The sequence below is a fragment of the Oryx dammah genome, unplaced genomic scaffold, assembly GCF_014754425.2.
Source record: "Oryx dammah isolate SB20612 unplaced genomic scaffold, SCBI_Odam_1.1 HiC_scaffold_29, whole genome shotgun sequence".
Classification (NCBI taxonomy): domain Eukaryota; kingdom Metazoa; phylum Chordata; class Mammalia; order Artiodactyla; family Bovidae; genus Oryx; species Oryx dammah.
In genome coordinates, this window is record NW_024070213.1 from 7,853,587 (window position 1) to 7,881,436 (window position 27,850).

Below are 27,850 nucleotides of genomic sequence, written 5' to 3' on the forward strand. Positions count from 1 at the left end.
TGGAGAAGGCAATGGCAACCCACTCTAATACTCCTGCCTGGAAAATCCCATGGATGGAGGAGCCTGGTAGGCTGCAGTCCATGGGGTCACGAAGAGTCGGACACGACTGAAGCGACTTAGCAGCAGCAGCAGCAGCAGCAGCAGACAGACTTTTAACTGGCTACTGGGCTTCCCAGGTAGTGCTAGCGGTAAAGAACTCAGCTGCCAATGCAGGAGACCTAAGAGATGCAGGTTTGATCCCCGGGTGGGGAAGATCCCCTGGAAAAGGGAACAGCAACCCACTCTGGTATTCTTGCCTGGAGAATCCTATGGACAGAGGGGCCTGGAGGGCTACAATCCACGGGGTCGCAAAGAGTCAGACACGACTAAAGTGACAGCATGCATGCATGTATTTTACTTTTTTTTTTTCCTTTTAAAGCCAGACTTACCCTGGATTCTCCAGAGCAATGTGACTGTATCATGCATGGGTGGCCATCAGTGACGTTTACCAGATAGGAAACTTTCTAATTTTTTGAGTATGTACACAGGATATAAAAATACATTACTCTAAAATACCACCTTTAGCCATCACAACCTAGGCTTATGATGTAAGAAAAACAGATGAGTTTCAGAGTTACAGACATATCAGATATTGAGCAACTGGTTTGAGCTCAATGTTTTTATACATTTGCTTCCTTTAAATGAATTTAATTTCAACTCAATTACTTCTTAGCTTCCTATAATTATTTCATTTTCAAAATACACTGCTTTCATCCTATTTATTTTTTCACTCATTCAATGGTATTTTTTGAGTACCCACTACTTGTGAGGTAGTCCTAGGTCTACCTAGGTCTGTCCTAGGTACCTGGGATACAATAATGAACAAACAAAAAACTCTTAGCTGCCACAGAGCTTAGACTGGAGAGAGACAATAAATAAATACAAAGTAAAATATGTTAGTCACAGGTATAAGTAAAAAAATCAGGGGAAGGACATACAAGTTTTGGAGCAAGAGCATGCCAGGGTGAAATGATGGTTACGTGTGAGAAAAGATCTCAATAAAATGAAGGAGTCAGCCACGTGGATATCTGATCAAAGAGGATTCCAGGTAGCAGGACCAGCAAGTCCAATGTCCCTAAAGCATGTGGTACCAGGTGCGTGAGGAACATGGAGGAGATCTGCGTGGCCTTTTCTGAGAGCAAGCATGAAGTATGAAAGCTAACACAAGTCCACAGGATGCAATGACTTGCAGATCACACTATAAACTATGGTATAACATTTGGGGCAGGAAGCCACTGGAGGCTCTGAGCAGAAGAGTGACATAATCTGATACACTTAAACAGGCCCACTATGGCAGCGTTAAGTAGGACTTGCCTGGCGGTCCAGTGGTGAAGACTTCACACTTCCACTGCAGGGAGTCAGGTTGCCAAAAGTCAGATACAACTTGGCCACTTGACAATACTGCCTTTCTTGAGCTCCCATGTCACTTGAGTCAAGACTCTAATCACCGTTCTTTGCTATATTCTCATTCGTCTGCTGCTTCTCTATCATCTGACTAGACTGTAACTCTAGGCAAGTGGAGATTCATCCAGAATGACACCCTAACTCAAAAGTTATGGACTGAAGTTATTCTGGCTCAATAAAAGGTTCCAAAAGAACTCTACTAAGCTAGAGTAACACCTAGCACAAGTATAACAGGAAAAGGACTATATGGCAATCACAAAACATTCCTGATTTGCTACTTGTGGTACTATGTTAGTTTCAGTTCCCTATCAGTAAAATATTTGCTCTAACTTACTGGACTTGTGAAGACCCAATGAGATCATTCATTCAGAAAGCCTGTATGTGTATGGTGGTTGTTTAGTCGCTAAGTCAACTGAGATCCCATGGTCTTGAGACCCCATGGACTGCAGCCCGCCAGGCTCCTCTGGCCATCGGATTTTCCAGGCCAGAATACTGGAGTGGGTAGCCGTTCCCTTTTCCAGGGGATCTTCCCAACCTAGGGATCGAACCCAGGTCTCCCGCACTGCAGGTGGATTCTTTACCAGCTGAGCCCCCAGGGAAGCCCTGGTGTAATCCAGTACCTTGTCCTAAACCTTGATTAGTCGGGTTTCACACAAAGCCTCAACAAATACAAAAAAAGAAGAAAAGTCACAAGTAAATCAATGGTTCCAGCTCTAAATCATAAGCTATGGCCTTTGTGTTCAAGACTAACAGCGTATCTATTCACCTACTCTTGATGGAGAGGGACAGATTTCTTCAGCCTAGCTATTAGAAGCAAAGACCAAGTTCTGTGCACTGGACAATTATTACTTTTTATTTCTATATTTTAGAGTTAGGAGTAAGTTTGATATAATTACCATCCCAGTGTCAATAAATTCAAGTATAGCAACACAACAAATAAATGCCAAGACACAGTTTGGTGTCACAGACCACATGCTCTGATGTACACATTGTTCATCTATCGCCCCCCAAAACTAAAATATGACCCAATGGCAGATCTGCCTGAAAGGCAGACGATTCAGCCTTCACTGATCAAGTTTCATGTTCACTGCATTAATTCCTCACGATACAATACATCCTAAAAATTAACCCCCCCCCATATTCCCAGAATACTCTACCCTGCCTTTACAAGCAAAACTTTCAGACATAAAAAGCCTCGGGAGTATTTCCAAACATTACCTCTTCCAAGAGGAACTACTCAAAGGATTTGTATTATTAAATGTAACGTTTCACTTCCATTTCGTGAGAGCCAGCTCTCATGTCAACTCGTTAAAAACAGGAAAATACGATTTTAAGTTATCCTAAACTTATTAGGTTATCCTAACAAGAGCTACTTGATGAGAGACAAGTCACCCGAACAAGTGTGATAACTGACACAAGTTTCTTGAGTCCGCATGACTTAGCCCCTCGGGGAAGACAGCACACACTTTTCTCTCTGCAGTCATTTCAACTACCAGAATACCTCAATGGTAGAGAGAACACCGGGCCCACCCTTTATCAGGGGCAGTAGGAGGAAGAGAAGAAATTCGAGGAGTGCACAGAGGGTTTGGGCGTGGAAGTCCCGACAGAATGGCCCGCCGAAGCAGGGGTCGCCTGAGACCAACTTGGATCCCGCTTGGCGCGCCTCAGGCTTCGCAGAGCAAGCTCCGGAGGGGACACTGTGGGAGGTTAAGTCTAACCTGAGAGGCTGCGGGCGCTTGCTACCGCGGGAACAAGCCTAGTTGCAGAGAGTAGCCAAGGCATAACTGCCACGCTCAGGCGTCAGGAACAAAACGAAGAAACCTGCCGCAGAAGCGGTCGCCAGCAGGGCTGCGTCGCCAGGAAACCTGGCCGGGCGCCCCTCCCCTTCCGGCCGGCGCCTCGCGCCGGGCTTTCCTCCCACAGCGGCGCAGTATGTTTACGTCACGCCCGGAGCTGTGAGGGACGCTGTGGCCGGAGGGCCATCTTGGTGGCGTCATGGCATCCTGTTCTATTTAATGGTCACACTCAAGAGACTATTCTATTCTAAATAACTACCTGCAGAGTCTAACAGCTTCCGCCTCCTTGAAAGCACAGGATAGGAGGATGATCCCTCTAGAGCACCAGTTCTAGCGTTAATATAAGAATGAGTGTATGGAGAGGCAGGCAACAGCACGAACAGCCACGCTTCTAGAAGGTTCTGAGCAGTGCGCAGGGCCGCGGCAGAGGGAGTAGGAATGAACAGGCGAAGGACCCGGGGTCACGAGACCGTTGGGTGGGCGGAGCCAGCGGCCAGGGAGGTTCTAGTCTGTTCTGCCTCGCGGCAGCCGCCCCCTTTACGCGGTCACGCTGAAGTAGCGCCCGGGCCTGGAATCGGGCCGCCGCCTTCGCCGCGCCCGCCGCCTCCCGCCACCGCTAGACTATGGACCCCCGCAAAGTGAGCGAGCTTCGAGCCTTCGTGAAAATGTGTAAGCAGGACCCCAGCGTTCTGCACACCGAGGAAATGCGCTTCCTGAGGGAGTGGGTGGAGAGGTGAGAGCCGGGCCTGAGGACCGTTGGGGGGAGGGAAGAGGGACGGCCGGAGCGGGTGCTGGGCCGCGAGCTGGCGCGGGGCGGAGGAGCGGGGAGCTCGGCGGCGGGGCTCGCTCCCTCGAGGCCACCTCGAGGGGCTAATGGAGGATCGGGACGCTTAGATGGTTCAGGGGCACGGAAAGAAATGGCAGCGCTGGGTTCCCTGCACCCTGAGTTGGTCAGGGGTGTGTCTTCGTCGAAATACGGAGATGCAGGGTGTTGCGGGGACCTGGACACCGTAGACGGGAGGGGGAGGGCGGCAAGACTGCTCTTTAGCGTGGAGTTGTTTTTCTTGCCATCTCTGGTGTCCTCTTGAGGTCGCAGGAACACAAAGCAACTCATACGCACTATGCTCTTAAAAATTGGTGTGGTTAATAAGTTACGGTACAAGTGATAGCTGTATGTGATTACCTTTACGATTCTAAGTGCGTAGATTTATTTTGGGAATCACTTCTTGTCCTTTGGTAGTGGCAGTTCCATCACTTCAAACACTGTAAGAAAAATGATTTTTTAAGAACCCGCTTGTTAACACCGTCTGTTCTTGTTATCTGTAACTCCAGAGTGCGTCGCTACGAGCGTGAAATTAATTGAACAGGCATTGTGCCAGATGCTAGCTATGAAACAGTATGAGAACAATCTATTGAGTAATACAAATGAATAAACACAGAAACTCGTTTTGATATTTAGAGGTTAGTATTCTGCGTTTTGGAGGGGAACTTAAGGAAGAAAGGGAACCCTTCCCCGAGATGATATTTTAAACATCAATACCTCTGGTGAGGAATTTGAAAGAGATGACATACAAAATTGCATCTCACGGTGTTACGTAGCGACAGTACAAAGAAACGAGACCTTTAAAAGGTACTACCCTAAACATTGATCTGTTTACTTCAGTAATATTTTTATAGGGAAAGCTGCACCAACGATTAGCCAACATTTGAAAGACTAGTTCTTCCAATGAGCTTGTTCTAATGAAGAGATTTAAGTTCAAACCCATCAACATTATTTGTGGTGGGATAGTCTTTTTTTTTCTAAGTTTCTCAGTCCTTGTTTACCCATACCAGTTTTCTCTCTACTATAAGATTTCTGCTCCTGATATTTATGTAAAATTTTGAGCACACTTACAGTTAGTTACTGTAGTAGCTTAGTAACAGTTGTTAACAGTTAAGAATACTATTCTGCAAATCCTCCTTTTTGACAGAAAAAAGCCCGTAAGAGTTGCAGTTAGATTTTCAGGACTAGAAACTGAGATCTAGATTTTAGTTGTTTATTGCGTAACTTGATCCAAAAGTGTCACTTAAGGTATTTGTGTGCTTTCCTCTTATTATCCATTCTTTAGAGGAAAGAGCCTACAATTAGTTCAAGTTCTTAAAATTGCAGGAAAAGGGGACCTATACTGCAGAAAGAAATAAGTGGCATCAAAAGTGAACGTTATACCCTGTGGATACATGGTTTGTTCCACCACTAGATGGGTAGAGAGGACCCTGAAGAAAAGTTAAAACATATCTGAGAACATTGTTGTTAACTTATCACGGAGAGCTGGTCTCTGTGTAAGAGAATTCTGATTTAAGGTCTGAAAAATACTCTCAGGTGTCGTTTAAAAAAAAAAAAAGATAACCTTGTGTCTTATTTTAATGTTTCCCATAGGTAATTCCAGTTTTTCTTTCTGGTTCTTTTCATATTTCTCTTTTGGTTGGCTTAAGTATGGAATGAAGGGTCTTGGCATGTGTACACACCTAATTCTGAACGTTTAAGTTGAGTTACTAACCTACAAGCTTTTGTTATTTATTTCCATCTAAATTAAAACTTAAATGGTTGCGGTCTGAAGTGTTTCAATTCCTCTCTTTTCTGCCTTCATATCACCCTTCTTAAAGCAGTCTAAGGTTATAGTAGATTGGGCTGAATGTGGAGACTTGCAAGGTCTAAGAATATTCCTAAACGCTACTTCAGGTTTCCATTTCAGGTTTTCCTCTACTCCAGTACTAAATTAGTCATGGATACCGCGGCGTAGACAATCTGTTTGCTTATTTGCCATAATTTCTACCATTATTTATACCTTCAAACTTCATTTAGTTTTAAGAATTTATAAGTTTAATATACTGGACAAAGAGAAATATGAAGAAAAAAATTTTGGCTCGGTAGCTAGTGGGAATTGGGGAGGCTACATTCTTTCCGAGAAATATGTTTTGGAATATTTTTGTTTTTCTAGAGGCAGAAGTGTTTTCTGAAGCTGTTTTCTCCTATTTGACAACTCGGTCTACATTCTGTCTTGTAGGTGCTTTTTATCCTTTGATTTTATGGTAATTTAAGATAAAAGGGAGTATCTTTGTATTCTGGTCTCCAGCATAGTACATGGACCGTTGCTCTTCAGCAGATACTCTTTTTTTGTCTTTTTAAAATATATATATATATATTTATTTTATTGAAATACAGTTTCAGGTGAAGAGCAAGGTGATTCAGTTATATATATATATTTCAAAATTATTTTCCATTATGTCTTAGTTGCTCAGTTGTGTCTGACTCTTCATGACCTCATGGACTGTAGCCCTTCAGGCTCCTTTGTCCGTGGGATTCTCCAAGCAAGAATACTGGAGTGGGTTGTCATTTCCTTTTCCAATAGTTCTCTGTCCTATATAGTAAACCTTTGTTTCAGCAAATATTTTAAATGAAGTGAACCAAATGCATTTCTACTGTCAGTGAATTTAGAATATAGCACCCAGTCTTTTGTACATGTGTGTCAGTAACTATACCAGAGTAGACTGAATGTTACCAAAGTAAGAGAATTATGACTGAAGTCTTCTGTGATCCCACATGAGAAGGTCTCTGCACTAGTCCTACGTAAACGCCTGTATTGACAAAGTCCAGTTTGCAGTTTTGACAGGGAACTAGCTTGTTTTCAATCTTGGAAGCATAAAATAAAACTTCTGTACCTATAAATTGGTGTTACCTTCCAGTAGTTAACTAGAATTTGGAGTGTGAGAAATTCTAAATCTAGTTTATGAATAAAATCCTCTTGGGTTTTCCTCCCAAGTTTTAAATTTTTTGGAAACAGTTTTCTAGCTTGCAAACAGAATGCAAGTGTAGTATGAAGAACTTTTTTCCTGAACTATTTTCAACACTGTGTCCCCAGTGCCATTTAGTGTGTGTTTTCTACAAACAAGGACTGTCCTTTGCAGTGCAGTCCTCAGCTCAGGAAACTGATATTAATATTATCTAGTCTGCAGAATTACATGTTGCACTTTGTTGTCATGTCTCTTTGTTCTGAAATAGTACTTCAGTCTCACTGATTTTCATGACCTTGGCAATTTTTAATATTACGAGCAAGTTGTTTTATAGAACTTACCTCAATTTGGGTTTGTCTGATCTTTCCTTAGGGTTAGATTTTGTTTAATACATTATTTGGCAGGACTGTTACCTCCCAAGGTTTTTTTTTTTTTTTAATTTACTTATTTTAATTGGAGGCTGATTACTTTACAATATTGCAGTGGTTTTGCCATACTCTCCCAAGGTTTTAACATGAATTAAACTGTTAGGACTGTGTTTGGATGTCACCCTAAATACATTTCTGGAATGCTGCATTTTGAAACTTAGTTTAAGAATTCTAGTGTCTTCATTAAAATTTAACTGAAAAGAACTCATATTTGATTACTATGTTCTTTTGAAAGTTATTTTTAAAGAATTTTGTCCTGTTTGTATGCTTGTTCCTTATTAAATCCCTTCACTCTGCTGAATTGCATGCTTAGGTGTTTTGGATTATGTAATGATTTAGTGATTGGTGCACAGGAGCCATTTTTCATTATCAGTATCAAAGATACTGAGTAATTGAAGATTCGTTTTGATAACTATCACATTAAATAGAATGGGAAAGGTGCACATTTAATTTTGGTTTTCTAAATATATTTTTTTCTCATCTTCCTCAAGCATGGGGGGTAAAATACCACCTGCTGCTCATAAAACTAAATTGGAAGAAAATACCAAGGTAAGTTACAAATTTCATTTGTGTATTTAGTGATAAAGTACTATAAGGTTTCTTAGGAATGTTTTTCACCTGCTGCCCTCAAATTACCACCCCTGATTTCTCCAAGAAATCATTTGGAAATAAGATCTCAGTAAGATTTATATTTTGCGGTCAAATCTCTGTAATCTGATTTGACACTTAGAATGTGGGCTTGAATGTTCACTGTGTTGTAAAATAAGTGAGAATAAACGCTGGATGCATGTTACATGCATGAGCTGTAAGTGGCAAGCTCTGTCATTGTGTGCATTTGTAGTCTTCATCATTTGGGGTGGGGAGGGCAATGCCGCATGTCTTGCTGGATCTTACTTCCCCACTGAGGATCAGGATCAAACCTGGCACTGCAGCGAATCCTAACCTTTGGGCCTCTGGGGAACTCCCATTCATAATTATCATCATTTTTTAGCATGTAGTATAGTATTTTTGTGGGTACTTTATTAATATTTGGAAAGTAAGTGAAAAAACAGCCCAAATTTGTTGTGCTCTATTTTTTCTGGCTACTCCGTGAGGGGTATTTCTGAGTGTGATTCAGGGTGTTGCTTTAGCATATTTGCCGAAAAGGTGTGTACAGTAGGGAGGTTGCTGGGGGAGGTTACTGCTACCGCTAAGTCGCTTCAGTCGTGTCCGACTCTGTGTGACCCCATAGACGGCAGCCTATCAGGCTCCCCGTCCCTGGGATTCTCCAGGCAAGAACACTGGAGTGGGTTGCCATTTCCTTCTCCAGTGCATGAAAGTGAAAAGTGAAAGTGAAGTCACGCAGTCGTGGGGGAGGTTACTGGTAGCTAAAGTTTAGAAATGAGGGTGGGGGAAGAGTGCTCTCTTCAGGATTCTTTTTTCTGTTACTTTGTGCCTCTATGTCTAGAAGGTTTTCCCCTCCTCAGAATTTTCTCCTTAGCTGTCTTAAATTGATGAGAAAATTTGCTGTTTTATTATTTAACATTATCTTTGAGGGGTGAAATGAGAGAAGTAAAAGCTCCAGAAATAGTTAATTCTTTTTTTAGATGAGTCACTTGTCAGTTTGGTAGATTCTCAGCCCTAGATATACTATTTTGCCATATGATAAATATGTTTGAGGATAAAATTGTGTTTAATATGTATCCCTGCTAAAACTTTTTTATTTTGCAAAAGTAGTAATGTGTTTGATTATGGGGAGTTGTGGACTGTAGTACCTGGTAAGGCATAATATGTGGTATATCCATTTTATTAGCTTCCTAAAAAAAATTTTTTTTAATTCTAAAACTCATTGTCTAAATGATTTGGATAAGGGAGTGGACCTGTACTTAAAAAGAGCAATAAAAATAGAAAACTAAAAGAAGTTTACTAAAACACAACAAGAAAGAACATTAACAACTGAAATATAATGTATGTGAATAGTATATATATAACTCTGTATAAATTAATAGAATATATATTGGGTGTGTTATTAAATGCTGATAGCATTGTTTGCCTTCCCTTTGCTAGGAAGAAAAAACAGATAGTAAGAAGGCGGAGGAAAACATAAAGACAGACGAACCATCAAGTGAGGAAAGTGATCTAGGTGAGGAGATGGTAGTTAGTGTGTATTTGATAATATAATATGATCACTATAGTATGATCCCGTGTTGATTTTTTTACTAGATTGACTAATCAGTGTTAATAGTAGTATAACATGAACTACATATGAAACTTGAAATTTTCTAGTAGCCACATTTTAAAAATTAAAATCAGTTGAAATTAATTCAAATAATGGATTTAGACTAATACGTAAAATGTTATTAGCATTTCAACATGTGATCAGTATGGAAAAATTGTTAATGAGCTGTTTTTCCATTTTTCATAGTAGGTCTTCAAATTCAGAGTATTTAAATATTTATAGTATATCTCAATGCACATGTTACATTTTTGTTGCAAATACTTGATCAGTATTCAGACTTCATGAAATTTGTAAAAAAAAAAAAAAACAAACAATTTTTTTTTGTTTAAAAAAAAATTTGTAGAGAAACTTGGGTCACATACCCAGGTTTTTCTAGATGTGTGTAAAAATGTTCAAATAACTGAATCAAGTACCAAAAAATTGTTTTCCTTTAGTATCTACATCTCTGTTAGTAATATTGGTTCAGTTTAGAAGAATTGATGTGTCATGGGCCTGGGGTTTTATTTGGTTTTGTTTTTTCAGACTACAAACTGATAAATTTCTTCATAAATTTGGAGGTCCTTTGAGACTATAAATATATACCCTAGTTATTAATTGGATAGTCTCTTAATTCATAGAACCTATCTAAAAGCTAAAAAAAAATGGTTAAAATTTTTAAAATTTTGAATTGGTTCTTAATCTTTGGTATGTTGGAAAGGGCTTGTTGTTTGGGGGCTTAATCAGGTCTTTTACTTACTGTAAAATATTTTTTAGTCTTATACAGTTTTATGAAAATTATCATGACTATAATCATTTCTAAAAAACTAAGCATTTTGTGCTTGAATTAAGCTGGTGGCTCAGCAGGTAAAGAATCTGCCTGCCGTGAAGAAGACGAGAGTTCAGTCCCTGGGTCGGAAAGATCCCCTGGAGGAGGAAATGACAACCCACTCCAGTATTCTCGACTGGAGAATTCGATGGACAGAGGAGCCTGGTGGGCTATAGTCCATGGGGTTGCAAAGAGTCAGACACAACCGAGTGTGCACACACAAGCTCAGTTCCTGTTAAAAATGAATTAAAATTTTCTTTGTTGGATGTGAATTCTGATTTCAGGTAGCTAATTCTAATTTCATTCTTTTTTGACTGTTTAGAGGAAACTGTTTTTATCAAATTCACATTGCTAAATATGTTTCCTAATACTGTATCAGTAGTACTTGCTATGCTAAGTCACTTCAGTTGTATCTGACTCTCTGCGACCGTAGCCCTCCAGGTTCCTCTGTCCATGGGATTCTCCAGGCAAGAATACTGGAGTGGGCTGCCATGCCCTTCTCTAGGGGGTCTTTCTGACCCAAAGATTGAACCCAAACCTCTTCTGTCTCCTGCATTGGCAGGCAGGCTCTTTACCACAAGTGCCACCTGGGAAGCCCTGTCAGTAGTATACCTTTAGTTTAAAATTTATCCGTGCTGTTTTCAAAGATAGAAAATGGTAAAGTTAAATATTTTACCACGATTTACAACAGAGTTTCACAGTAACTTGTGCTATCAGCGTAAAATTAAAAAAAAAAAGTATAGTGTATTGGTCCAGAACGGAGTATTTGCATTGAATCGGTTTGTTGACATTGACTAAATCAGTGGTGTGTCTGTGTGTAATACATACTAGGAATAGTGTGTAGACTCTGCTCTTGTCAGGGTACCTACTGCAGTGTGATAACATACATTATGTGCCTATTAAAATGAAATGTAATCTCACCAAAACAATAGGATTGTGTTTTACAAGGAAATATTTTAGTATATCGGTTTAAATAAAACTAACAAAATAAAATATTTAAGTTAATCTAGAGTAAAATGTTCAGTTCATCAGTTATACAAGCCAAGGTTAATTCGTTTTTAATAGTCTCCTGTGGCCAGGGGCTACTATATTGGATAGCACAGCTCTTATTGTCATTTTCTTAACTTTGACAGAAATTGACAATGAAGGTGTGATTGAACCAGACACTGATGCACCTCAAGAAATGGGAGATGAAAATGTAGAGGTAAAGTCAATAGCTTATTTTCTATTTGCTGTCAGGACTGTGAAAGCTTACCTGTAGCAGTTACCTTATGACGTGTTTCTCCTAGGAAAAGGGGATGTTAAATCTTACTCTGACTTAAGGCATATGGGAAAGCATTTATTACTTAAAATATTTGGGAAAACTCCCTGTATTTTTAATCATACTCTAAAAAAAAGCTTGTTTTCTGTTAACCTATTTCAGTTTTGCATCTGGTTGAACTGTTCTTGAAACTATAGAGTTCACCTCACATTGATTTCTACAAGTGGAATTGCCTCTTAGTACCAGTTGTTTTCTAAAATGATTTTGTCACAACACACTATATTAATCTCAAGTTGGTGAAAATTGATTCTTGGGAGGCAGGTCTTGACACAAACCTTTAGGTGTTACAGTGGTTAGTGGTATTCCAAAGATCATAACACATTAACATGTATGGAGTATATCTGCACAATTAAAATGAAGGAGATGAGAATTAAGGGCAAAATGCCTAGTAAGCTTTTTTGGACATTGATAATGAAATGGAGCTTGAGAAACAGTGTAATATATTAATCATAGCTTAAAAGATTGGTCCAGGCCCTTATCACTACTTAATATTGTCCTATTTCATCATTGCCATACTTACTGTGTAAAATGGTGGTGTTCATCTCAGTGTGTCTAGGTTTATAATACTTTGTATTTATCCTACTTGGGATTTACTAGGCATCTTAAATCCTAGGGTGATTAACTTTCTTTTTAAGCTCTGGAGTATTTACAGCTAGTATCTCTTTCAAAAATGGCTTCTTTCCCATTCTCTCTACTATCATTCAGAAGCCTTAGTTAGATACACATTAGACCTTTTCATCATTAAGTTCCATCTCTTTAACAGTCTGATGAATTATATATGCTTTCTTTGTCTAATCAGCTGTTCTATCGAAGTTGGAATTTGAATGCTTGTTTTTCATTTTGATATTTTCACTTTGATTTTTATTTTAAAGATGACTTGGTTATTTATAAGTGTCTTGCTCCTTACTCATTTTCAGATCTTTCTTAATAGTCTTAAAACACATTAAATTCTTTTATCAGATTGTTTTGCTGGTCTTATTCTGTTATTTTTTCTGACTCTTGTTCATTGAGGTACTTTGTTTATTGTGGTTCGCGCGCGTGCGCACGAGACTGTCTGTGTGTGTGTCTGTGTGTTTTATGGAAAGTTTTTGAGGCCTAAATAGGTGTTTCTCCGGAGAGAGAGATGTTTGCTTCCATCAACACTCTGATTTGGTGCTACTGACTCAAGGGCCACTTTAAATTTTCATGGTTTTTTCCTTGAATGTTTAACTACACAAGTAATGTGACTGTGGTTATGAATTCTCAGTGGAGATTTCTTTTTCTTCTCACTACACAGCCCTCCCTCTTTGCACAGGTTTATTTTTGGAATAGGCATTTGGGGTTCCCGACTGGTTTTGGAGGCTGTCTGAGTAGGCAGCATACATTTGTGTCACCTGAATCTAGACTTTGTTTCATGTGTCCTGCACTATGTTCAAAAACAGAATTGCAAGGTCACCAGGTTTGATACCTTCCACAGTGTTAAAAGCAGATGGAGTGCCTGGCACCTGGCTGAATTTCATGTCTTCGTTTAATCTTGTTCTTTGAGGATTTCTACATTCTTAGGTCATAGATGGCTTTTGAAAGGTGTATTTTAGACTTCTTCAGAGTATCGTGTGTACCATATTGCCGTAAGCTGAAGTCGTCTTTTTGCAAATTATCCTGGCTCTGCAGGATGTCTTACTATCTGACAAGTGTGTTTTCCTTTGTTCTTTTTAAAAGGGTTTTTTAGTTTGTCCAAAACTTGTATGAATTTTTGTTGGAATTGCTTTGAATTTACTGAGTAACTTGAGGTTCGGTTCAGTTCAGTTCAGTCACTCAGTCGTGTCCAACTCTTTGCGACCCCATGAATAGCAGCACGCCAAGCCTCCTTGTCCATCACCAACTCCCGGAGTTCACTCAGACTCATGTCCATCGAGTTGGTGATGCCGTCCAGCCATCTCATCCTCTGTCGTCCCCTTTTCCTCCTGCCCCCAATCCCTCCCAGCATCAGAGTCTTTTTCAATGAGTCAGCTCTTCGCATGAGGTGGCCAAAGTACTGGAGTTTCAGCTTTAGCATCATTCCTTCCAAAGAACACCCAGGGCTGATCTCCTTCAGAATGGACTGGTTGGATCTCCTTGCAGTCCAAGGGACTCTCAAGAGTCTTCTTCAACACTACAGTTCAAAAGCATCAGTTCTTCAGTGCTCAGCTTTCTTCACAGTCCAACTCTCACATCCATACATGACGGCTGGAAAGATTGATGTAGTCAATAGATTTTTCATGAGCATAGTGTTTATCTGTGTCCTTTAACAGAATTTTATCTCTTGCCCCTTCCCCTCCCTTGAAAGTCTTGTGTGCTCTTAGAATGGTATCCTCTTCTATTGTATTTTAGAATTGACTTTTACAGATGTGGAAGAACTCTGGGTTTATTTTTTATGTAGCTTTTGTATCTGAGAACTTCATTCAGTTGTCATAGCAAATCTAATAACTTGTCAGTTCTATTGGGTTTTCTAGGTACAAAGACAGCTTGGTATTTTCCTTCCAGTTTTTAAATCGTCAAATCATTTTCTTAATGAATTAGCCAGCATATTTTATTTATTTATTTTTTTTAAGAAGCCAGCATATTTTATAGTGATGGTGATAGAGTGGATTTTTTTTGTTAAATTGCTTCTTGTAGGACATTTGCTATGTTTTTGTCATTAATAATCTTTGTAGTGTCAACATCTTGTACAGTGTCTTGTTCTGTCTAGTATAGGTGCTCATGGATGGTTATTGGACCAAAAGAATGAGACGTTTTTCTTGTGTAGATTCAAGCCTCTTAGGAACTAACTTTTTCACTTGTGAGGAGACTGGGTTTTATAGTACAGGCATGCCTCCAAGATATTGTGAGTTAGGTTTCAGACCTTTAGGATAAAGTGAGTCACAAGTTTTTTTGTGCATATAAGAAGTTATCTTGACACTATACTGTAGTCTGTTAAGTGTGCCATAACATTATGTCTTTAAAAATGTGCATACCTTAATTTAAAAGTACTTTATTGCTAAAAAAATTGGCCATCTGAGGCTTCAGCAAGTCATAGTAGTAACATCACAGATCACCATAGCAAATACAAGACAAAATGAGCAAGTGCTGTTGGAAAAATACCTCCTGTAGACTCCTAGGGTTGCCAAACCCCCTCAGTTTGTAAAAGGTGCAGTGTTTCTTTGCAAAGTACAATTTTAAAAAAGCTATGCCTATACTTGTGAATAACTAGAAAAGATTTGAAAAAACTAGGTTGGGAAAAACCTGCTCTGATCAGGATGGAGGGAAGCAAAAATCATGTCTAGGGCAGAGTATAGAGAGTGAAATTTGTTTAGTATGGAAGATTTAAATGTATCCTGTACGATTTCTTACTAATTATCCTCTTTATTCCCTGAAGACCAGAGACAAATGAATGAAAATGGGAGTTGTGATTACTACACCCCTAAGAAAATCCAAATTGTTTGCTCTTTCTCTTTGCTTTTCTACTAATTCTGAGTTGATCTTCAATTTCCCCCTAGATAACTGAGGAGATGATGGATCAGGCAAATGATAAAAAAGTGGCTGCCATTGATGCCCTAAATGATGGTGAGTGTTCTTTTTTTTTCTCTTTGCTATATTTCTGTAGTAGTCTGAATATTCTCTAATTTTCTGCTATAGTAACTGTTAATAATGGGAAAGTGAAAGGGAATTAAAATTTTTTGAGTATTTTGTGCTGGAGAAGAAAGTGTCCTGTTCTTCACTCAGCTCTTGCCCATTGATAGAGAGGCTGGAATGAGCACTCAAGTATCATTATTTTGCCTCAGAGTGTGGACAGATCCTGATTGTCACTCCAAGACTGTGCTTTCCTGACTATAGTGTTTTTCCCCTGACAAGAGGCTTTTGAAAGGTAGACGTCTTCACCCCAAAAGGTATTAGATCAGTGAGCCTCAACTTTTTACATAGTAAAACCCTTGACAAATACTGTCCATTGACATAACAGTCTTGTTCTAGTCTCGCATGTTAGAACCTCTTCAGAAAATCCTATCAGAATGGGAGAGTGCTGATAGTATTAAGTATATTGTTTAATTACTTAAAATGTATAACAACAAATCATTTAGTAACTGGGTACTGAGCAGACCCCTTCATAACTGTGGTGTAGTGTCGCAGTGCCATTGTTGAATAGATGCTGTTGTGCATTTGGACTTCATCCATCGACTTAGAAAATGACTAAAGTTTTATTTTAAAATGGTTTCCACACCATCAGGAAAGGCCCTAGAATGAGTTCAGTATTGACTGTTACTCAGGTTCCTTTATATGATTGCCGTTACCTTAATCGGTTGTCTACCTGAAACATCTCTATTGCTTTCTGATCACTGTTCCTAGGTTATTCTTACTTAGAACTTTTTATTGTTACACACTTCTTTGCTTGTAACCTGCAATTAACTTTTGTATACGTTTTGAAGATAATTATAGCATTAGACCTGCTAGAGTCAGATCCCATATTTGCCGCCCCAGCCTTCTTCTCTTTTTGAATATTAGTCTTCCATTCTCACTTTCCTTCAATGTTCCTTTACTTACACTTTACTGCTTCTGTATAAAGGTCGTCTTCACCTATTTCAGCTTTTAATTTGTACCCAGCAATTCGTCCCAGCCACTTCTCTTCCTGACCATTCCTTTTCCACACTAATATTTTCTTAATAGCCCTACCCCCTAGGATTTCTGTTTACCTAACAGAATGAGGAGTGGTTAGATTCCAGATATATTTTAAAAGTAGAGACAGAAGGGTTTTGGTTTCAGATTGTGCAGTCAAGAATAACTGCAAGATTTGGGCTTGAGGGTAGATCAGGAGTTTCCAAACTGCAACCTCATGTTTTTATAGAGTTGGTGGAACAGAGCCACACCCATTTATGTTTTGTTGGAGGCTGCTTTCCCACTAAAACTGCAGAGCTGAATAGTTACGATTGTTAGTCTGCAAAGCCTGAAATAATTATTAAATTTTCCTTTCTAGAAAATGTTACTGACCTCTAAACTAGACTGAACAAAGGAGCCATTTAGTTTGTAAAGTCAAAATCTTTGTCTCTAATATATTTACTTGTGTTATCCTATTATATACATAAAAAGTGTTTAGTTGAGAATGTAGGGTAGGGGAGTAAATTTGGAGATGGGGTAGGAATTAAGAGTTTCATTTTGGTAGATGTGAATTGCTTGTTAGACATCCAAATCTAACTTCTAATAGACATCTGTAGGAGTAACTGATAAGACAGAACATTTTTCTGCATTGTTTCATGAGTTCTGTTAAGGTCCTTAACACTTTAGTTAACTGGGTAAATATTTTTCATAGTGAATTGTGGCCTTTACTTTAAAACTGTTTGTTTTGTCTCACTAGTTTCCTGTGTATTATGTTTATTTATTAACTGACTTTACTGAAGGTACTAATAAACAAAAGCCAACTATGAGAATGGGATACTGAAAATGAATTTAAAATATGGGTATGGTCTCTCATCAGTTCTACTCCACCACCACCCCTCCCTTTTTTTGGCTTTTGAACCGTCTCTGATATGTATAGTTTATTGGTCTCTGATACGTTTAGTTTTTTTTTTTTGAATTTCTATATCAGCCTCATGAATGTAGTATGGCTACTTTTTCCTTTATAAGTTTGATTTTATCTTAATTTAAAAAGTCAATAAGTCCTACCAAGAGTGTGGTATTCTGATATTTTTAAGGGGGGTTGTGTTCCCCAAAATTCTCTCTGTCTTGGGTGACTTAACAGTATAGGTATAGTAAAGATTTGCTTTGAAGAGCTACTTTTGTGTATTAATTTAGAAACTAGTCTTCTACTGGACTAAAGGGGGAATGTGAAAGGCTAATAAAAGAGATAAACAGTTAATATTTTTTATCCACTATTTCTCAGTAAACTTGTTTCACTTTAGGTGAACTACAGAAAGCCATTGACTTGTTCACAGATGCCATCAAGCTAAATCCTCGTTTGGCTATTCTGTATGCCAAGAGAGCCAGGTGAGAAATCTAAATAAAGGAGCTAATTTCTGCTTATTTGTTTAGATAGAACTTTTTAACACCAAACTTATTTTTTAGTGTCTTCATCAAATTACAGAAGCCAAATGCTGCCATCCGAGACTGTGACAGAGCTATTGAAATAAATCCTGATTCAGCTCAGCCATACAAGTGGCGAGGGAAAGCGCACAGGTAAATAACGGAACCTAGTTATTTTCAGAGCTCTTTAAATTTAAATCTGGTATTTTAGTATACCTTCTTTTTATTAAAAAAAAAAAACCTAATGTGGTACATCCTCAATATGTAAAACTGAGAGACTCTATGTCATACGGAACAAGTAAGAAAATAAGAATTCTTTTCACTTCTTCCATTCAGTGAATATCAGTGTTAACATCTTTGGCCACATGTGGCCAAGGATTTTTCTCAAAGTTGTCTCTAAGAAAAGAGAGTAACTTTATATCAGTGTCTTAAAACTTTCTCTTATTTTAAGACTTTGTCATTGTAACTTAACAGTAAACAACCAGTATATTATGGAAGAAGGAATACAGTAACTTGAAACTACTTCAATCACTGCTTGGTAACATGAACTATCAGATAAAGAGGAAAATAAATGAATTTCACCCAGATTAGTAATCAGATCTGAAAGCAAAGTTTAATATATGGATAAGTCTTTGTGGTTTGGGGTGAAATGTCCTGTGCTGTTTACATCTTACTGGATTGGAAAAGTTCTGTGCTTCAAGGGCGGGTGCAGATGGAGATGAACATGCTTGGGACCTATTGTATTCAGTTCAGTTCAGTTGCTGTTGTGTCCGACTCTTTGCGACCCCATGAATAGGAGCACGCATCCATCACCAACTCCCGGAGTTCACTCAGACTCAAAATCCATTGAGTCAGTGATGCCATCCAGCCTTCTCATCCTCGGTCGTCCCCTTCTCCTCCTGCCCCCAATCCCTCCCAGCATCAGACTCTTTTCCAATAAGTCAACTCTTCGCATGAGGTGGCCAAAGTACTGGAGTCTCAGCTTTAGCATCATTCCCTCCAGAGAACACCCAGGGCTGATCTCCTTCAGAATGGACTGGTTGGATCTCCTTGCAGTCCAAGGGACTCTCAAGAGTCTTCTCCAACACCACAGTTCAAAAGCATCAATTGTTCGGCGCTCAGCCTTCTTCACAGTCCAACTCTCACATCCATACATGACTGCTGGAAAAACCATAGCCTTGACTAGACGGACCTTAGTGGGCAAAGTAATGTCTCTGCTTTTCAATATGCTATGTAGGTTGGTCATAACTTTTTTTCCAAGGAGTAAGCGTCTTTTAATTTCATGGCTGCAGTCACCATCTGCAGTGATTTTGGAGCCCCCAAAAATAAAGTCTGACACAGTTTCCAGTGTTTCCCCTTCTATTTCCCATGAAGTGATGGGACCAGATGCCGTGATCTTCGTCTTCTGAATGTTGAGCTTTAAGCCAACATTTTCACTCTCCACTTTCACTTTCATCAAGAGGCTTTTTAGCTCCTCTTCACTTTCTGCCATAAAGGTGGTGTCATCTGCATATCTGAGGTTATTGATATTTCTCCCAGCAATCTTAATTCCAGCTTGTGCTTCTTCCAGTCCAGCGTTTCTCATCATGTACTCTGCATATAAGTTAAATAAGCAGGGTGACAATATACAGCCTTGATGTACTCCTTTTCCTATTTGGAACCAGTCTGTTGTTCCATGTCCAGTTCTGACTGTTGCTTCCTGACCTGCATAAAGATTTCTCAAGAGGCAGGTCAGGTGGTCTGGTATTCCCATCTCTTTCAGAATTTTCCACAGTTTATTGTGATCCACACAGTCAAAGGCTTTGGCATAGTCAATAAAGCAGAAATAAATGTTTTTCGGGAATTCTCTTGCTTTTTCGATGATCCAGCGGATGTTGGCAATTGTATTAGGTGACTCAGTAAAGTAGCTCTAATGAGAAGACAATGTTAAAGATACATGTAAAAGATTGGAAAATTGTTATTAATGCTCTCTGAATATACAAAAGATCATGCATTGCTGTGGATTGTCTTGAAGACCCCATTTGTCTTTGAGCATTTCTTTGTCTACTGGTACAAGAAGTCATTCTGTACTTTGACTTGGAATAGACCATTTCTCCAAGAAATCATGGTTTGTTTTAGTGGGACTATTTTGTGGAAAACTGAGGTTTGGCCACTAGGTATGTTTATTGTTTCCAGGATATCATCACTGTCATTTCAGTTAACTTAAAAATATAATGTTCTTGGGGTGAAAAGTTTAAAAATTTTGAGTTTATACTGACATTTTCAATTAAAATTCAGCGTTAAATGGTTTCCCTTTTGTATTTTTTGACAGTATTCTCCTAGAATCATGCCTTAAAAAATGATAGACCCTCTAAGTGGTTTTTTTTTTTTTGATAGTTTTTTCTTATCCTTAGAATACATCTCACTTAAGATATAGTCAAAATGCTACTTTAAAAATTACTTGCATAGATTTTTCCTGCATGGTTAATGTTGTCAATGTGATAAACAAGTAGCCTCTTCTTATTTCTGCTTGTGTTCAGGGTTAGGGCTTGTTTTATTTCTGTCCGTTCTTATTTGAGTATGTGAAACATTTGCATGTTTAAAGACTCAAAACTGAGTTAATAGGTATACCCAGCGAAGTCTCATTTCCATTGCTATCCTCTACTCCATTTGGAGAATCCCATGGACGGAGGAGCCTGGTGGGCTACAGTCCATGGGGTTGCAAAGAGTTGGACACAACTGAGCGACTTCACTCACTCACCAAACTTTAGTTTCTTATTCATCTTCTATTTTAAATAAAATGTGTACACATGTATTGTTTCCTATCTCATATAGAAGTTAGCATGTTAAATACACATCATGTTAACTGTTTTTTGTTTGTTTTTGAGGGGCAAGGGCTCATGTTCACCACAGATGGGAAGCCAGCTGGGGAGAAGATGGCAGGTGGCACAGCCACCTTATACAGCATGCCATGCTGGTCTACTGTCAGACCAGTGGTGGCCTCAGCTCCATTGCCCCCCAGGCTGACTCTGGCTCTGCCCGACCAGCACAACCCCTGGGGACCATTCAGAGCCATCACTGGCGGGTGTGTGGTTAGTTGAGCAGCTGGTGGTTCTCCCCATATCCTCGTTGGTCATGGGGAGGTCTCTTTTTTTGGTGGAAGGCATTCCTGACTCCTCTCATGAACAGATTTCATACTGCTTTGTGGTGGTCTGGAATCCTGGAAAGGGTCGGTTTACTCCTTGGGGCGTTAGAAGGGGCTTCTTTGTGACTGCCCTGCACCCCTCTGTGCTGTTGGCTGGAGCGCCCACATCTGAGCTTCCGGGGCTTCTGAGCAGCTGTAATAAGAAGCAGTGTCCTCCCCACTGTCTTGGGAGCCGGCCCGTCTTACAGCGCTCCCTGGGCTCCTCCTGCTGGTTCTGAAGCTGCCGCAACAGCGACCGCCGCCATCCCTAGCCCCAGAGCCACCCCACACCCCTTAACTCTGTTTTTGATGAGTTGAAAGTTGTGGCTCTACATAATTTTTAAAAATATATTCTGAATTAAGAATTTTTTTTAAAGTTATTAAATGTTTTTTAGTAAAACAGCTTCCCAATTACCATAGAGGAAATAAACTCATACTAAGTTTTTGTAGAGTAGAAATGTAATAATTAGTTCGTGAAAATTTGTAGTTCCTTATCTAACTTAAACCTGTCCTGTTACAGTCCTTTTTTATAAGAAAGACACTGTGCTACATAAATGAGTATGGATAAAGGCCTCCAAAAATTACTTTAAATCTGTTTCAGACTTCTGGGCCATTGGGAAGAAGCTGCCCATGATCTTGCCCTTGCCTGTAAGCTGGACTATGATGAAGATGCTAGTGCAGTGCTGAAGGAAGTTCAGCCAAGGGTATGTTAAAGTAAAGGAAGGGAACGTCATCACGGTGATACTCCTTGGCTCTGTTACTTAGCCCTTGGCAGTAAATTTACTGCAGATGCAAAGAAACAACCATTAGAAGTTATAGTCTGTAATCACTTAAATTTGTGTTGAATTCAGAAAGTCTCATTGGATTTTCATGCTTTAATTTCTCATTCAGTTATTTACAGCAAGCTCTGTTTGCAGGCCTGCAAAGTTACAACCAGAAAGTTAGAAATGGTAAAGGGGGCATCAACTTGATAGCAGAGGAGAAAACAAAATCTAGAAAATGTGACCCAAGATTGAGTCTGGCTTGTCTGTATTTCTGTCTAAAATTGTTAGTTAAAATAACTTAGTGCATCTATATGGCAGATCTTTCCTTTTGTGTGAAATTCCACTCTGAAGAATTTACTCTCAAAGACTTTAAGATAGTGGAAATTTTATTAAATTTAATCTGTCAGATGATTTGATTTTCTTTCTTTTTGTAACAGGGCTAAATCAACAAGGTTATTGAGTGAAATATTCTAGAATGCAAATTCTTAAATAATCATGAAGCTAAAGTAACAGTCGAATATGAATCTTAGATTTTGATTCTATAAATAAATGATAGATTCCAAGTATTTGACATGTACTGTGTACTAGTGCCTGGTTGATTCTTATGGTTAAAACTAACATACTTCTCTTCCTTGCCCCCTCATTTGATTGATGAGGAAAACTTAAGTATAATTAAACTGGGAAATAACTGCTATATGTATTCCCAGTCTCTGCCTTCCCATGGCAGGTATCGGGCAAGAATTGCCATGCAATTTGACATCTGTTTATCATCTTGGCACTAGTTGTTTGAAATTTTTAACATTCCTCTAACTTCAAATCCCAGCCTCTTTTCTCTGCGTCACAATTGATAAGCCTCTGCTGTGCTTAGTCACTCAGTCGTGTCTGACTCAAAATTTTAAGACCCTGTGGACTGTAGCCCGCCAGACTCCTCCCTCCATGGGAATTCTCCAGGCAGGAATACTGTGGGTTGCCATGTTCTCCTCCAAGGAATCTTCTCAGCCCAGGATTCGAACCCAGGTCTCCCACATTGCAGACAGATTCTTACCGCCTGAGCCACCAGGGAAGCCCAAGAATACTGGAGTTGGTAGCCTTTCCCTTCTCCGGGGGATCTTCCTGATCAGGAATTGAGCTGGAGTCTCCTACGTTGCAGGCAGATTCTTTACCACCTGAGCTGCCAGGGAAACCCACTCACATCGTCATTGAGGTTCTGAGTCTCGCTGCTTGGCCGTGGTAGCTCTAAGATCTGCTGCCTGCACGTGAACTGTAGCTGCCCAGACATGGTTCCCTCTTCACATCCTTTAATGGTGGCCATTAACCCAAAATTTATCCACCATCTGCTTGTGGCTGAGTTAGGTCTTTTTCTGTAAGATAAACCTAATTAATTTTTCAGAACAGTGTGTTAAGTTTAATCTTTCCCCAAAGAAAAATAATTCTTTAACAAAACCATTGATTTGTGTTGACCTTATTCCATTTTCAGAGAAGACGTTTTTCTGTGACTGTTTCTTTCCTAGGCCCAGAAAATTGCTGAACATCGGAGGAAGTATGAGCGAAAACGTGAAGAGCGTGAGATCAAAGAAAGAATAGAAAGGGTTAAGAAGGCTCGGGAAGAACATGAGAGAGCCCAGAGGGTAAGATTTCTGTACCTAAACCATTAAAGAGAAATATAGTAGATTAGACTTTTTTGGATATCATTCTAATTCCTGGCATTTTAAAAATAAAAAGAGCTGGCTGCAGTTCCATAGGATAGTGATACTACTTAAAAGGAGGTTTTCCTTCCCTTCATTGCTTAGTCTTCAAGTTCTTAAGTGAGTTTTTATAGCACCAATTTATCCTTGCTTGTGTTCTCCTAAAATCAAGACTTCCTGGCCAGGTAATTAATTTAAAACTTGGCAGTATTATTTGCTTTGTTTAGAATGCATGCCCTGATTTTAAGTTTTATGATTCTTTCTGTTTTAGAAGTGAATTCATAGCTATTTAAAATTGACTCGTTATTTTTTAGTTTTAGTTCCAAGTCCAAAATGCTACTTAAAATCATTACCAAAAGTTAGGCTGAGTTGCTTCAGTCATGTCCAACTCTCTGAGACCCTGTGGACTACTGCAGCCTGCCAGGCTCCTCTGTCCAGGGGACTCTCCAGGCAAGAACACAGAGTGTGAACCTGCTCTTATGTCTGCTGCATTGGCAGGCGGGTTCTTTACCACTAGCTTCCACCTGGGAAGCCCACCAAAAGTAATACTTCTTCATTGAGAATCCAGTTGAAAATTGGTTTTTTGAGGGATGGGATGTTGTCTTTAGCCCACTATTGCCTTTTGAAACTTTTCATTCTTGTACCTCCTCTAGCTAGTTTATTTTACAGTTTTTTCATGGTTTGTATGGATAAGGTAGGCATGGACAGCAGACTTCTTACTATGTAATTTATTTCCTTTTCGTATTAAAGGAGGAAGAAGCCAGAAGACAATCAGGATCTCAGTATGGCTCTTTTCCAGGTATTTTGAAAGAAAAATTAAAGTTCCTAATATTGTAGATAATTGGGGATTCTTCATTTTGGGGCTCAGGTGTGTATATTGTATTTAGTACCATTAGTCCCTGGGAAAGTTTCATTCTTGGTAAAATTTAGTTATTGGAAATACAGTATATTATTTTCCTATAAGCCTTGAATACTGGCAGTGAAAGTGTTAGTCACTCAGTGGTGTCCAACTCTTTGCGACTCCATGGACTGAAGCCCACCAGGCTCCTTCTGTTCATAGAATTCTCCAGGCAAGAGTACTGGAGTGGGTTGCCATTGCCTTCTCAAGGGGATCTTCCTCACCCAGGGATTAAACCTGGTTCTCCTGCATTGCAGGCAGGTTCTTTACCTTCTTTACTGTCTGAGCCACCAGCAGAGGCCTCTGCAATATAGGTAGAAGAGCTGTTAAAAAGGTACTCAGTATATTTTTGGATACTTTCTGAATTGAGGCAGTGTGACAGTTACGTAAAGATGAAGAGTTTTTTTGTTGTTGGTTTTTTTTTGAGTTTGTCATTGTAATGGGGAATCAGCAGCTTCAAAGTAACTAGCTTTCTTGTGAAGGGTTATAGAGGCAGCTACACACCACCTCTCTACTTAGAATATACAAAAGGTGGTTGCTGTGGTGAAAGGTCATGTGCCGGCAACTAAAAAAGGGGGTGGGGATGACTTGGAGCAAAAGCAAGAAAATAGATTTTAGCTCATGGCTTACTTTTTGTTTATAAGTTAATACCTCATATCAGGTTGCTTGTTTTAGAAAATGACCACTAATGTGGGCTGGCACTTGAGATAATTTTTTTGTATGATGGGCTTTATTACATAGATTTGACAAACAGGCTCTCTCACTGTTGTTGCCTTGGGTCAGTAATTTTTGTGGAGACTAGTTTTAGAAAGTCACAGCAAGTATAAGAAGCTAGAAGTTGTTTTCAGGTCTCCTTATCTGTGATTGTTGGTTATTTATGGGCATGTTTGAATTGTTGAGACAGATGGAAATCACTTTGTTGTATATATTTCTTCTTTAGAGTAGCTTTACTTGTAATGACTTGATCCATAGAATATGTTAATGTTACCTGTATTTCTCTTTAGGATGTCCCTATATTATTATAGTGTGTTCATTGTGACTTTAGAATATCTCCAGTGAATGTAAAGATTAATGGTAGTGAAAAATTGAGTAGAAAAATTTGAGTTTATAATCTAAACATATACTAGAATTAGATTGTTTTTTGTTAGAACTTTTTTTTCACTTTCAGAAATTTTGATGCAATTTGGGTGAAGATTTAAAAATCCATAGGCTTTTTCTTTTTTTTTTTTTTTTTCCTCTTTAATTTTGGCCACGTTGTGTGGCTTAAAGGATCTCAGTTCCCTGACCAGGGATTGAACCCAGGCCACGGCAATGAAAACATCAAATCCTAACCACTAGATCACCAGGGAACTTCCAAAAATCCACAACTTTTTATAACATGTATTTAGGGTAGTTCTTGAAGGAATAACTGCTTAGAAGAATATTGTTTTTAAGAAGAAAAAAACACGACTTTAAATTGAAACAGATGAATAATATTAAAGACTGAAAAGATACAAGATGACTTATTACACTTTTTAATTGTATTTCTTCTTTTTTAAAAAATATTTATTTTTAATTGGAGGATGATTGCTTTACAATATTGTATCAGTTTCTGCCATATATCAACATTGGTGTGTGTTCTGTCACTCAGTCGTGTCTGACTCTTTGCGACTTCATGGACTATAGCCCACCAGGCTCCTCTGTCCATCAGATTTCCCATGCGAATACTGGAGTGGGTTGCCATTTCCTTCTCCAATATCAACATGAGACTTTTCAATTTTATAATTCCAAGGGACTATTAGTTTTCTCTCTAGTTTTGTTACTAGGGAAAAAGTATTTACAGCCTTATTTTTAAAGAGAAAATTTGATGATAAAAATTACCTCTTGTAGCATCCAGTTTGAATGTTCAGACTATTTAGTGTTCAGCAGCACCCTTGTTCTTTGTGCATGCACATGTGTTTTATCAGAGGAAATAATATGCTCTCAGACTACTTGGGAATATGGTTGGTGTCTACACAGATCTCTCATTTATTCTTGCAGGCGGCTTTCCTGGGGGAATGCCTGGTAATTTTCCTGGAGGAATGCCTGGAATGGGAGGGGGAATGCCTGGAATGCCGGGAATGCCTGGCCTCAATGAAATTCTTAGTGATCCAGAGGTCCTTGCAGCCATGCAGGTAAGACTTGGAAGAACAAAGTTGAACTTTATATCATTAAAGCATTTCTTTCATAATTCTATGTGGGAACATATTAAGGTTACTCTGATAGCCATATTTTACTGAGCTGAATTTACCCAGTAGCTTATTATGTAGTCGTGACGTTCATTTTCTGTTTTTCAGAATGAGTAGTTCAAGTTTTTAAAAAGCAGTCTATAGGGAATACTCTGCAATAGTTGGTAATTATATCCAGTTGTCCTTTTCTTTATATCAAAATTGTATACCTCTTTTTTCAATTGTCTTGAGTGACCTAGTCGAGTTTGACTTTGAAGTGTGCATTAATAATATTTATGCATCAGGGGTTTGTCCAAATCTGAGTTGATTTAGCCATGAGGAAGATTGGAGGATGATTGCTTTCAGTGTTGTGTCAGTTTCTGCCGTATATCAGAACTATAGGTCTAAGAGATAGGGTTTAGGATAATAAAATTGACCCATAGAGTATATTTTTTTTAATACTACAAATACATATACATATACCTTTCTTTGCAGGATCCAGAAGTTATGGTGGCCTTCCAGGATGTGGCCCAGAACCCGGCAAATATGTCAAAATATCAGAGCAACCCAAAGGTTATGAATCTCATCAGTAAATTGTCGGCCAAATTTGGAGGTCAAGCATAATGCCTTTCTGACATAAAGCCCTGCTGGAGGAAAAGCAACTTAGATCACCTAATGGATGTTGCAATAATACAAACCAGTGTACCTCTGACCTTCTCATGAAGAAAGCTGGGGTGCTTTGAAGATAATCCCTACCCCTTTGCCCCAAATGCAGCTGAAAACATTTTACAGCCGTTTGCCATTAGGGTATTCATTCAGATAATGTTTTCTTACTAGAAATTTAAAACTTTAAGCAATTTTTAAACCTTAAAAATATTTAAAAAGGTGTATTAACCCCTACATTTTTCTTTACTAATGATTTTGATTTTTTTCCTTTGAATTAATTAGGCAAGTAAGATACATCAGTGTGGAAGATTTATTGTTCCAAGTTTGAGTGAAATAAAGATTTGTTAGTGGGAGACAAATACAACATTTAAATAGATAAAGTTTGAATTGGACATATGGTTACTGAGGCATTTTGATTTGTCTTTTTAATTGCTTTGTTGTTACTATCTTAAATGATTTGCTTCTGGAACTCTTGGGACCACCAGTATTGCAGTAGGACCTGGGGAGGGACTGGAAGTACTTGGCAGGGCAGCAGCCATCGCACTACATTTTATATCACATGTCCCCTTGTGCACGTGCAGTTAAATCTTACACTGTGGTGAAGGGATGGTTTTTATAATGCTGCAGTAAAATTGGATTACTTAGCTCTGTTCTTGTCTGATACCTAAAATAAATGTTTCGTATTTCCACATAGGGGAAA

The 27,850-nt window shown here is 38.9% G+C and overlaps 2 protein-coding genes across 4 annotated transcripts in view; one reads left to right on the forward strand and one right to left on the reverse strand.

Annotated features, from left to right (window-relative positions):
• The window catches only part of XPNPEP3 (X-prolyl aminopeptidase 3), a 45,977-nt gene extending 42,652 nt beyond the window's left edge, over positions 1 to 3,325 (reverse strand). The window contains exon 1 of one of the 3 annotated variants that reach the window (XM_040233227.1): positions 3,162 to 3,310. In XM_040233227.1, the coding sequence (XP_040089161.1) occupies positions 3,162 to 3,225 (64 nt within the window). In that variant the 5' untranslated portion in view covers positions 3,226 to 3,310. Of the gene's footprint in view, positions 1 to 3,161 lie in introns of all 3 variants that reach the window. The other 2 variants (XM_040233228.1, XM_040233229.1) reach the window with 2 other exon arrangements.
• Positions 3,326 to 3,370: 45 nt separating this feature from the next.
• ST13 (ST13 Hsp70 interacting protein) lies at positions 3,371 to 27,850 on the forward strand. The gene is made up of 12 exons (XM_040233232.1): positions 3,371 to 3,972; positions 7,930 to 7,987; positions 9,485 to 9,560; positions 11,595 to 11,665; positions 15,277 to 15,343; positions 17,668 to 17,752; positions 17,831 to 17,941; positions 21,553 to 21,655; positions 23,227 to 23,343; positions 24,151 to 24,199; positions 26,318 to 26,451; positions 26,980 to 27,850. Exons 1-12 carry the CDS (start codon positions 3,863 to 3,865, stop codon positions 27,106 to 27,108), a joined length of 1,110 nt encoding a protein of 369 aa, XP_040089166.1. The 5' UTR covers positions 3,371 to 3,862; the 3' UTR covers positions 27,109 to 27,850.

Coding starts and splice junctions, on each gene's coding strand:
- ST13 (XM_040233232.1), top strand. CDS start 3,863: ATGGACCCCCGCAAAGTGAGCGAGCTTCGAGCCTTCGTGAAAATGTGT. Junction 9,561..11,594: donor AAGTGAGGAAAGTGATCTAG/GTGAGGAGATGG, acceptor TAACTTTGACAG/AAATTGACAATGAAGGTGTG. Junction 11,666..15,276: donor TGGGAGATGAAAATGTAGAG/GTAAAGTCAATA, acceptor ATTTCCCCCTAG/ATAACTGAGGAGATGATGGA.